Source organism: Peromyscus maniculatus, chromosome 10 (genome assembly GCF_049852395.1).
Source record: "Peromyscus maniculatus bairdii isolate BWxNUB_F1_BW_parent chromosome 10, HU_Pman_BW_mat_3.1, whole genome shotgun sequence".
Taxonomy (NCBI): Eukaryota; Metazoa; Chordata; class Mammalia; order Rodentia; family Cricetidae; genus Peromyscus; species Peromyscus maniculatus.
Window position 1 is genome coordinate 15737127 of NC_134861.1, and position 12587 is coordinate 15749713.

General features: G+C 42.4%; 1 protein-coding gene across 1 annotated transcript; it reads left to right on the forward strand.

Moving 5' to 3' along the window:
- Positions 1 to 663: 663 nt before the first annotated feature.
- LOC102926045 (spermatogenesis-associated protein 31E1-like) lies at positions 664 to 7298 on the forward strand. Its single transcript, XM_042285596.2, has 2 exons — positions 664 to 756; positions 2236 to 7298. The coding sequence occupies exon 2, from the start codon at positions 2985 to 2987 to the stop codon at positions 6513 to 6515; it is 3531 nt and encodes a 1176-aa protein (XP_042141530.1). The 5' UTR covers positions 664 to 756; positions 2236 to 2984; the 3' UTR covers positions 6516 to 7298.
- Positions 7299 to 12587: the final 5289 nt, after the last annotated feature.

A 12587-nucleotide genomic window follows, 5' to 3' on the forward strand; every position in this document is an offset into this window, starting at 1 on the left:
GGTTTAGTCATGCTCTGTATTTCCTTGTTTGCCACCATGGATGGTGAGCCTCTGTCACAAGTTTTCATCACCATGATCTCTACCATGCTCCCTGCAATAAGATGGACTGAAAGCTGAACTGTGAATGGAAGTAAACTGTCCTTTCCATAAGAGGTCCTGTCAGGTAACGGTCAAAATGACATGGAAATAACTAACATAACTTCTAAATAACTAGCATAGCTTTCATATTCAAACCAACAAAAACATTGCAGGAAAGAAATGCTATAGCCCAGTATCTCTTACAAATAAGTGTAAAAGTATTTGAAAAAGTACTAATATATTGAATGCAGTACTGTGTATAGTGAAATGTATATTATGATCACATGGAATTTTTCCAGCCATACAACTCTGATCCATAGTTTGAAAATCAATGATTGCCATACCTCATATCAATAGCCCAGTAAAGAAAAACTGTATTGATTTATTAGTATTCATTTGTGTGTGTGTGTGTGTGAGAGAGAGAGAGAGAGAGGAGAGAGAGAGAGAGAGAGAGAGAGAGAGAGAGAGAGAGAGAGAGAGAGAGAGAGAGAGAGAGAGAGAGAGAGATGGGGTGGGGTCCTGTGCATGACTTGAGTGTGGTGGTCAAAGACAAATTTGTGGAGTCAGTTCTCTCCTTGAATTTTACACAGGTCCCAGAGGTTGAGCTCCAGCTCCTTGGACAGTACCTTTTCCTGCTGAGCCAACTTGCTAGCCATGAAGAACAATATTTTCAGATAGGTAAATCCTGGGAAGTACATTTCATAAAGTCTGGTACCCATTCATAGAAAAATAATACAAACACTAAGCTCTGAGAAAAGTGGAATCCAAGGGACGAGTCTTAACAAGGAGCAGCTACAAATATCTTGAAAAAAAGTGTCTTACTTATGTGGAGAAACTGTATGATTCTTCCCTAAGTTTGAGAGTGATGCTGCATGCTGTCACAACTCCTACGCAACACCATGCTGCATCTTATTTAATACACCCAGAAAGGGAAGGGCAGAAAAGAATACACAGATTGGTAAATTAGAAATAAAACTGATTTCTTTGTGAATGATTGAATGTGGGACTTAAAAGTAAGTAAGTTAATTTTAAAAATAAAGTATCAGTACAGTGAATATTGAGTTCAAAATATTAACAAACTTATACTCATTTAAAAATATTTTGAAAAGTTCATATATATGTATAATACATTTGATCATATTCATCCTCTGTTTCCCTCTCTTTCTCCTTTCCACTTTCTCTGAATTGCTTCCTTTTCCCAACATGTCTTACTGCTTTCATGTCTGGGCACAACCTTGTTGAAAAACACATACTCATTTATTTCTCTCTCTCTCTCTCTCTCTCTCTCTCTCTCTCTCTCTCTCTCTCTCTCTCTCTCTCTCTCTCTCTCACATCCCAGCCTCAGTTTTACCTCCCTCCCCTCCTCCTAGCCCCCCCCACTGTTGCTGCCCCCCCATCGACTTCTCCATTTCTATTCAGAAAACAGGTGGCCTCCCATGGATGTCAACAAAACATAACATGACTTATCAAGTTGCAGTAAGAGTAAGCACCTTGCCTTGTACTAAGACTGTACAAGGCAACCCAATATGAGGAGTAGGGTCCAAAATGCCAGTAAGTGGGTCAGAGACAGTCACTGCTCACACTGTCAGGAGTCCCACAAGAAGACCAAGGTATACAACTGTAACATATATGCACAGGGCATATATCAGTCCCATGCAGGTTCCCTGGTTGTTGGTTCAGTCTCTATGAGCCCAGGTTAGTTGTTTTCTTGTGCTGTCCTTGTCCCTCTGGCTCTTACAATCCTTTCTTTCTTCAGCAGGATTCCCCAAGCTCAGACAAATGTTTTATCTCATTTCTGTCTTTATATAATACTAACATTTCCTTCCAAAATTTATAGAAGCTACTTTGACTATTTCCTCAAAAATTATTAGGATGCTACTTGGTATGTATATAAGCGTGTGTGTGTGTGTGTGTGTGTGTGTGTGTGTGTGTGTGTGTGTGTGTGCATTTATACATGTACATTCAATTTCCTTTAAATAAAGAGAGTGCTGTCTAATTAGTAGAGATGAACATTCAGGAGCACATCCTCTCCATAACTCCTGACACTTGCAAAATGCTTAAAATCTGATAGTCAAACAATTTTGGCATTACTTAAGTGCCAAATTTAGACTGTTAAAATTGAATATAGCAGGAACTAATTTGAATCTCTTTGAATAGGAAAAGGAAGATTTATGGGGAACACAGAGGAAAACAGCTGAACCACAGGAAGGGGAGTAAATGCATAATTGAAATGCTCTGCATTCCATGATCACTGTCCTGTGAGTCCCACATGATTCTTTGGCTCTGTAGACCTCCTGATTATTTTCAGTTCATGTGTGGGATCAGTGATGCTTTTTTTCTATGGAAATACTGGGCAGAGATGAATTAGTTCTTCCATGAGTCTTGGCTATTAGACAAAATAAAAATGCCCACTACACACAAAAGTAATGCCCCCCCCTTACCAAGAAAACAGCCCCCTGTGACACCAGTGACCACTGGGGTCATAAGCCCACCTTGCACTGATTGGGAACAGACAGAAGACATCCTGAGAGCGAGAATCCCTGAGACACAAGTCAAGTTCCACAGAGAAGCTCAATGTGTCAAAAGCTCTGAACCTGATGGAGTCAAGCAGACTTCTTCCAGGAGACAGAAATTCTGGGGCTCAGGGGGAGAGAACAAAGCAAAGAGGAAGATCTATCTTTGACTGCTTCAGCAGGAGCACTTGGAAGGAGGGAACAGGGACCCTAGGAGGCAGGAGGGTCTGCTGGGCTGCAGACTGGGGAGGGGCTGTGGCTTCCTCCATCCTGCCAGAAGCCCTTTGTGATGAGGAGACCATAGCTTTGTGATGTGGGCCTGAGCCCTCCTGACAAGCCTCAAGCTGTACCCTCAGGACTGAGTGGCTTGAGAGCTGCAGTGCGATTCAGAAGATGGAGAGTTCTCTCCTTTGGCTGAAAAGCCTTTGTGACTCCTGGATGAGCCTCAGGTCCATTTTCACAGAAATGGATGTGATCTTCGGAGTTATGTGTGGAGTGGGGTTCTTCTTCCTACTGATGCCCTTCCTGAAGACATACCCAGTATCGCCACCACCTGGGAGTAGAAAGAATACCCCAAAGGTGAGGAGGAGGAGGAAGAAGAGGCAGGTCAAGACCAGGAAGAAAAATGCTTCTGCAAAAGGTTGCAGAGATTGCAGAAAGAATGTGGAAGACACTCAGAATGCTTCACAACCTGCAGAAATCCCCATCAATAATCCTTTACCGGACTCCACACCACATGCCTTTTGGAACTCTAGTAAGAAACTGTATCAGCTTCCCCTCTCTCAGCTACTGTCTTACCTCAAGGTCTTGGAGGATCTTATGCAGAGGAAATTTAGCCAGACTTTCTGGAGCATGTCCTCTGTGTTCTCTGAGTCAGTGGTGGCTACTGCTTGGGTCTCCAGGAGATCTTCCTCTGCAGCAACCAAAACTTCACCATTCTGTAATACACATGGCCCTTCCCCAGCTCTACCTCTGGGCCAAGGACCTCCACAGACTTCTCAGGCCCAGCCATTGCCCGACCAGCTTGTGACATCAAGCCTGGCAGATGTGACGGAGGTCCAGACACTAGATGACCTCCTAAGCTCTATACCAAACCAAGCATTTTCTGCATCCATAAGTGGGGTCTATGGAACAACATGTCGTGACAGTGAGATGAAAGTATTGGCATCCCTCCCGACTGAAAACTGGTCCTGGCAGCAAGATCAGGGGTCAAAAGATACCATAGGCTCTAATGTCCAAAAACATCAAGCAGCCATTAGCCAGCCCACTCACAACTTGCCCAGGGACATCCCACCTGCTGAAGCTATCAGGTCAGCCTCCATCGCTCCTGAGCATTGTCAGATCCTCCAGCAACTTGAGGAGCCACACAGTGAATACAGCATGTCCAAGGTGAGAGAACAAGGTCCCCCCTTCAAGTTCCTCCCATCCCAGGAACTGATGCAGCTGCAGGGACATTTACCAGCCAACAGTCATTGCCAGTCCAAGAACAAGCCTGAACTCTCGCAGCCTGATCAGCCCTTCATCCTCGACTCCAAAGGCTGCAAATTGAGTCAGATGATGAGGTCTGTGCCCTTGGGGATGCCCTTAAAGAGGGGCCCAGCAAAATGTAATGTACATGACCCCATCAAGGAAGGCCCCAGTTTTAGGGCCAAAGACTTGCCTTGCACTTCAAGCAGCACCCCTGGGCAGGGTCTGGGACCCAGAAATCCTGCAATGAGGACAGATCAGCTGTCCCGTGTGAACACCACCCAGGAGCTTTCCTTCCTTGACCTAAAAACTCAAAAGAAGCTGGACTCAAGCATCAAACAGCTTCGTGTGAAACACAGATGGAAATCTTATCTACAGACTCTTGTGTCAAGTGATCTCACCCAACCAGGGGTTCCAGCCTCATTCCTTCCCCAGCCTGTGTATCCCACCTCACCCTCCTCTGTTTCTAAGTCAGAGGACTGTCTGAAGACTGCCACAATCTTGGAAAAATTGCATCACCAAGATCCAGGAGGGACAAGGATAGAAACTGTATCAGCTTCCAGGCTGCAGAGTCCTCTGTTTGCTCAGTCACCTTCAGAGGTTCAGGATATTCAAAGAACCACTCTACCAGCTGCCAGCCAAGGGCCCCTCAAGGCCCATTCAGTTATATGGAGGAGCAACCTAATCACTGGAGCCAAAGCTTACTGCCTCCTGGCAAAAACCCAGAAGAGCAGGATCATCCGAGGGATTGGAAGAGGCAGCCTGCAACCAAGGACCAGTCCAAGAATTGTCAGGCATGAACCATGGAAGATGTTTGATAATATGGCCTCAAGACATCCCTGTTGGAGTGATACAATGGTTGAACCTGAAGTAAGGACCCCATCTTCAGTGACCAAGCAGACCAACAGAATTTTGGAGGTGATAAAAGAGACACCTTCTCCACAGAAAGTGACTTTTGGGTCCAGCAAGATTCCCAATGGCCAAAACATCAATTTCAATCTCAGAGATTTTGAATCTGTAGAGGCCAATAGAAACCAAGGCCATTTCCAAACATGTCCACAGAGCTCAAGTGGCCTAGCTCTAAAACCACAGGTGCTTAGAGAGGTTGACTTCAAATCAAACGAGCAGTCACAGTCATGGCCGGTTGGGCTCCTTCCAGATGGTCAAAGTGCTGTGTGCCCCACCACAGTCAGTTTGCCTACACAGCACTCAGTTCACAGATTCCAGAACAGATCCAAAAATCCCAAGACTTCTCAGGGCCTAGATGATGTATTCAAGAGGAGAAATCACCGCAAAAAGACTCAGAAGCTCAGTGTCCCCAAGGATAAGATTCAAGCAAGTAATCACAAAATATTTCCTCCCAGTGAAGAGAGGAAGGATTGCATGAGATCCAGAGTCAAAAGCCAGCGAGAAAATCTTGGGAGAATGGGGCTCTCCCAAGCCCAGGGCCACAATAGCTCTACTCAGTCCAAGGATACAGTCATTACTGAGAGTCAGCCCTTCCCTGATATGCCGAGAAACAAACAGTCTCCTGAAAGAAGCTTTCTGAAGAAAATGGTAAGGAATATTCTACAATATCTCAACCTCCATGCCAAAGACAAGGAGCAGGGGGATTCTCTGAAGAATGAAAACGACCCATCATCTACTATACAGACTCAGGAGGTAGTCACAAAAGACAAACTCATCTATAATTTGGCAGCCAGAGTGCAATCTCTCATGAAAGTTATGATACAGGTCGTGATGGACAGGCTGGGCCTTGATATAGAGGACCCATCAAAGGCACAATGGTGTGAAGTGGAATCACTGACATCCCAACTGAGTTTCTCTTCCCACTCTTCTGAGGGTCTCTATGACACAAAGAAAAGCAGAAGAGTGAGAAGAATGAGCTTTGGTCCCCACACCAGTTCCAAAGGACACAACCATCCACTCAGATACAGGGGAATTGGAGACAAAGAGCAGCTGAGTGTTGATGCCCAGAAAGCCTGTGATCAACATCAGAATAGCGTGAAGAGAGAAATGGACTTCAACCAACTCCCCACCCTCAAGGGGAAGAGCCATTCATTCCTGTACAGGAGAACTGGAGACAAGCAGCAGTCAGGCACAGGTAGCAAAACGGCCTGTGACCCAGATCAAATTAAAGTGACGAGTAGAATGGGCTATTGTCCACATAACAACTCCAAGGAGCACAACCACCCATTCTTATATAGAGAAATTGGAAGCAAACAACAGTCCAGTGTTGTCCAAAGAGCCTGTGACCCACCGCAAAGTACAAAGAAAGTGATAGACTATGGTCATCTCAACAGCCTCAAGGAGAACAATCATCTGGTCATGTCCAGGGGAACTGGAGACAAGGAGGAGTCATATACTGCTGCCCAGACAGCTGGTCACCCCAAATGTAGCTTATCGGCACAGGCCGGGGTGCAGGTGTCTCAGGCCACCTTGACCTTTGCTCACTAGTAAGTCTTCCAAAAGCTATCTCATCCACCAGCCATTGTTTCCCCTCATGCTTTCCGGGTAATAAACGTTGGCTTTTTTCCTGCAAAGAAAAAAAAAATAATGCCCAGCATGCTTATTCATGAGGGAAATGCAATTCGATGCCACTTCAGAGCCACTAAAAGGACTGAAAGTATAAAAGCTGACAACAAGTAAAGTTGGTTGATGTGCACAACAGTTGAGGCTTGAGCCCACTGTACGGTGCTGGTTGGAATATAGCACTGCTTTGAAAAACTGGTGAGCGGCTTTGGTCTACAGTTTCTTATAAACTTGACTCCAAAACTAGATACATTTTTTTAAAAAAAAAGTGATTGCAGATGTCTACATGGAGATTTCTCCAAGCACATTTACAGAATCATTTTTTCTTTGGCATAATTGGTACAAACTGTGAACAGTGGATGTTCACTGAAGAGGACCTAGGAAACTGGTTACTTACTTCATGGGTTATTGCTCAGCAGTACAGAGAATGACTACTAACACATGCAGAACATTGACTCATTTAAGAAATGTGCTGAATGAGTGAAGCTGGGGATAAAGGAATCCCTATCAGTGCATGATTATGAGACTCTGACAAGCAAAGTTAAGCTTTGATGATAAAAATCATATTGGTGGTTACAAAATCACAGGGCTGATAGAAAAAACACTGAAGACATTTTCCAAAGTGATGAAATAGTGTTATATATTGACTGTGGTTTATATGACAGACAATATACTTGTGAAATCCATTAAACTCATAGTCATGATCTATGTATTTTATAGTGGGTAAATTAAATTTTGATAAAGATAAACAATAAAATAGCTTATACCATGCTAAATTGCTCATCTTAAAAATGTATAATTAAAAGATAGCAATTTTATGTGTGTAAGTTTATTAATCTAACTGGACCTCAATGTTAATATGAGATTGACTTGGAATCTTTTGAAAATAACTGATAATGAGGAGATGGGAAGAAGAGAAAGAAGAAATCAGGGGGAATATTGAAGTTTCTCGAAGTATGACTTGCAACTTCTTTGAGGCAAGAGGGCATGATACTATCACTTTATTATTGCTATATGCCTGAATGTGTATGTATATATACATATTAATAGATATGTCTTCATCTTGTGTACACCTTGTAGTTTATCATGCATGTGCATATGTGTGCACGCATGCATACGCGCACGTGTGTGTGTGTGTGTGTGTGTGTGTGTGTGTGTGTGTGTGTGCTCGTGCGTGTTCACATGTGCAAGCTGGCTGTGTTTATTAATGAACTGTTAACCTGTTAACACTTGTCTGGGCACCCATGCAGTCATTACATGTTAAAGACACCAGTTTTGCCGTTCTAAGTTGAAAGGGTGATTGATTTACAATTGGGTTCGAGCAATGTGTCAGAATCAATTGCTTTTACATGCACCATAATATGCATGGGTATTTTACAGTAGTCTTCTGTGAATCTAGGTCTGATTGTCTCATGCAAAAATTACTATCATTTTGAAAAAAATCATAAAACTTGTCTTCACTCAGAATATAGCCTTTTAGTGCTATATTTTGTGTAGAAGCAGGAATAAATTTACATGAGTTTTGAGTAAATCCTTCTCTGATGGTAAGATAGCCTGCTGTTATAATACATGTGTAGGTAAATGTTGAGAATACGTTGTAGAGATGTGTGGGATTATTGAGAAACTGTAAGTAGCAAATAGAGAATTAACTAGAAAATAAGTTTGACATGGTTTCATGAGCTGTAGAGAAAAGTTGAGAGACTGGATTCTGGGACCATGAAAAAGAGAAAATGTATATCATTTAAGCACAGTTCCATGGCCTTTGCCTGCTGTGGGTCAGTAATGACTCTCACCAGAGCTCTGAGAAGAGACCCTAATCATAGGCCATGAAATGACCACTCTGGTCGTTGCTGAAGCAGATCTCTCTCCTTCTAAGATCGCCTGCTCTATGGCTGAGTGAGTGCACAATAATACTTGACAGAATAGCCCCATTGGGGTGTCTGCCAAATAGGAGGAGGTCTTGTTCTGACAAGAAAGATATTCTTGTTCTGGGAGAACATTGAATCCTTTATTGCTTCATGTAAATTTGGATTACAAATCCTGCTGGAATTTCCTAGTAAAAATAGAAATGAAACACATGCAACAAAATAATGAAAACTCAGAAGGAATGAAACTGAAACCTGTTTTCAAGAAGCTTATCAATAGGAACAATAGAATAATAACAATAGCTGGCAATTGTGTAGCAATTACAGTGAGTCAGAGAATGGTCTAAGCATTTCAGATATGAGAAGGAGTTTAATCAGAAGATCTGCTGAGAATGGGACAAATATTTCCCTCAGTTTATGGAATACAAAGCTGAGCCACAGAGTTCACGGAATGAGTCCAAGGCACTGAAGGTGATAAGGTCATGTTGGCCTCAGGCATGCCCAACCTTTTAACACTGCAACACTATGTTATCATCTATAAAATTATGTTTGAGAACTGCACAGTCAAGTTACAAGAAAGTAGCTAAAGAATTTTATAATGTGCTAAGTAAATTTATAATTGTGTGTAGGACCACATTCACAGCTATGCTCAGCCACATACAGCAGCCTGCAGCATGCAACTTGCATGACGGCTTTACAATTTCAGCCTACACCGTCTTTCTGGAATTGGATGTATTTCCACACATTAACACACCAGCTGAAATATGTATGATTGTACATTTGCACACACAAGGATCTATCTCTGCATATAGTGTACATACATATACATGCACATACTTGTAGGATGCCATATAGAGTTGTTAAAGACCATGAGTACCCACTGTGTGTCTGCTCTGAGTGTGATCTTTGTTAGGATTAATGGCTAGGAGGCTACGAGTGCTCCACTTAAACTTCTGTACCCCAGTTTCCCGTATGGAACTGAGTAATTTGTTTTCTTGAAATCATTAAGGCACAGTACCTGGAGGTAAACAGTCCTTCAATCAACTAGCGTGGTGGTATCTGTATCCCCCAATAAAGTTTATCTGAGGAACAGAGGAAAAAGCCAGCCACTATATTAGACATGAAAGTCAGGCAATGGTAGCACACTCCTTTAATCTGTCTGGATCTCTGTGAGTTTAAGGCCACACTAGGAACAGAGCCAGGCGTGGTGGCACACGCCTTAAATTCCAACACTAGTTAACCATAAAGGTCTGGAGGTCTGTACAGACAGACAGGAAGTAACTGAGCTGGGAAGGAAGAGGAAGTGATGTAGCTGGGTAGAGAGAGGAAATGAGTTAACAGAACAGAAAGGAATATAGGCATGGGTATACAGGCAGTAGGTCTCTTTGGAAGCTAAGGTTTGGTAAGGTGAGGTTGGCTTTGGCTTGTCCTATTCCTTTGATCTTTCAGAATTTATGCCAATATCTAGCTCTGGGTTTTTTATTAATAAGACTGTTTAGCAATTCGTCTTACAAACTGGTACTCATAATATCTTGTTATTATAATAGTTTGCTAATGGTGACTATTGTTACACGGGGTTATTGAGTATTTTTAAGCTTTCCTGTGCAAATAACCTTGCATGTTCCTTTCTCTTTGTACTTCTAGTCTCCTACAGGTCTGCAATTGGGGTCTCAGATCTTACTGTTTGAGGCCCCTCGTGAATTTTCTGTTGTTACCTATTTGTAATTCATTTCTAAAGCCTGAGGTCAGCAGTGAAACCTATTCCTTACCACCCTTTCTGAAGGGATGATACATATTTTGCTTTTATTTTCCCCATATGGCCTGCACAACCCAGAATCTGGCTGATAAAGATGGAGGCTAGTAGAGGTGTTGTGGGAGCCTATTCAGTCAACCTCCATCTCACAGAACCCCACACTTTCTGTTTTTTTCTGGAATTAGAAATATTTTTTAAAGTAATTTTCATTGTGATGCCATCATGGGAAAGAGAAGAAAAAGAGAACCAGTTAAACCAGTTAAAAGACTTCTTGTTCTTAACAGTGAATTAGAATTTTCAAAGCAGAGAATGACCTTTATGGCCCTTGACTTTTTGACTTTCCATTTTTTTTTTTTTACAAATCTGTAGGACATTTTTCTTAATTAATAATTGATGTGAGAGAGCCCAGTACACTAGGGGCAAAATCACTAATGGGCAAATAAGTGATCCTGGGTTGTCAATGGAATTGTGTGGAACAGGCCAGGGGGAGAAAGACAGTAAGCAGCATTCATTCCTCCATGGTCTGTGTGTCAGTTCCTGCCCTGACTTCTTGCTAAACTGAGATGTGGAAGTTGAAGGGAAATAAACCCTTTCTTCTCAAGTTGCTTTTTGTCATGGTGCTTTATCGTGACAGGAAGAAACCCTCAGAGACAGCTGATCGGAGCTAGATGGAGCTTACTGACTCTGGACTGAGAGCTGGGGAACCTGCATGGGACTAAACTAGGCCCTCTTAATGTGACTGACAGTTGTGTGGCTTGGGCAGTTTGTGGGGCCAACTGGGATTTATCCCTAGTGCATGAGCTGGCTTTTTGGAGCCCATTCCCTGTGGAGGGAGGTATACCTTGGTCAGCCTCCATACAGGGGGAGGGGGCTTGGTTCTGCCTCAACTTGATATGTCAGACTTTGTTGACTCCTTATGGGAGGCCATACCCTCTCTGAGGAGTGGATGGGGGCATGGGGTGGGAGGAAGGTGGGGGTGAACAGGATGGGGAGAGGAAGGGGGAACTGTGGTTGGTATAAAATAAAAAAAAATTAATTAAAAAAGAAAATGTAAATAAATAATAAATAAAATTTAAATAAAAGAAGCCCTAACTAAGCCACTGTTCTTATGCAGTGTTTTAAAGCAATTCTTCTAACAGAGCTGCGATCTGAAATGGTATTGGGTTTGTGGGATCTCTGAACCAGCAGTTGCCTCTAAGCACTTGAGAGCCATGTTTCTATCTCCATCTCACCATCTCTCAGTGTTTCTGAGTGCAAATATGGTTCAACTGACTATAAAGAGCAAATGATTTCTTGAAAGTCTCTTATAATCTGCTCCTTATTAAGTGCTTTCTCCCTTCAACTTCTAGAGAGTGTACATTTGTTCTTCATTCTATTAAAGTCTTCTTTACATCAGATCCAGCTATCTATTCATCCATCTCCCACCTACCTGTCATCTATCATCTATATCCATCCACCTGCCCATAAACTGCCATCTCCTATCAATCATCTCTGTATTTTCCACTAGTGTATGGTTGTCTGGAGGGGGTCAAGGACTCTTCTTTCTCTTCATCTGCTCTCTTCCACCTGCTCTCACTCAATTCATCTTCCCCCTCTTCATTGCCATCATAATCTTCTACCACTTCTTTGTTTTCTGATTCACAGGTACTAACACTGTATTTTATAGAGTGGAGCTTAACATGCTTTTTTTGCTTTGGTTGCTTTAAATTGAAATCATCAAGCTCTGAGAATAACTACTTAACCTTTCACTGCATACAGTTGTGCTTGGCCGTCCCAGCTCTCATCTCCTCCACAGAAGACTTTGTACAGCACTTGTAGAAGTACAGTGCAAAGGCAGTATCCAAAGGATAGTTGGGAAATGATTAACTGGGGCAACATTGGTGGGGCATGGAGAGACAGGAGAACTTGCATGAAAGCATCTAAGCATGGAATTATGGTTTAGGGTGATGGAGTATCTTAGTCATGCACTGTGCATAGCCAAGTGTTTAGAAATGAAGTTAAAGAAAAATAGAGTATTCTTCTTGGAGTGACTATAGGGAAGAGAGTGATAAGGTTGGTGAATTTTAGTAAGGCAGCTATGGCTTCAGGGTGAGGCTTCTAAATGTGCGATGAAGAAAAAGCAAAAAGATGCATTTGATTGTGACCAAGAGTTTGTGTGTGTGTGTGTGTGTGTGTGTGTGTGTGTGTGTGTGTGTGTGTGTGTGTGTGTGTGTAGGCAACCAAAGTAATAGAACTTTGTCTAAGGACTTGAGAGTTTTCATTCTTTATCATACTTCTTCATATTCACTTGGGGTATTATATGACAATACAAATCTTAGGTAAGTCTTACGTTTAGGTATGCTGAACTGTTTTATTTACATTTTCATCAAAATACTTAGA

Coding starts and splice junctions, on each gene's coding strand:
- LOC102926045 (XM_042285596.2), top strand. CDS start 2,985: ATGGAGAGTTCTCTCCTTTGGCTGAAAAGCCTTTGTGACTCCTGGATG.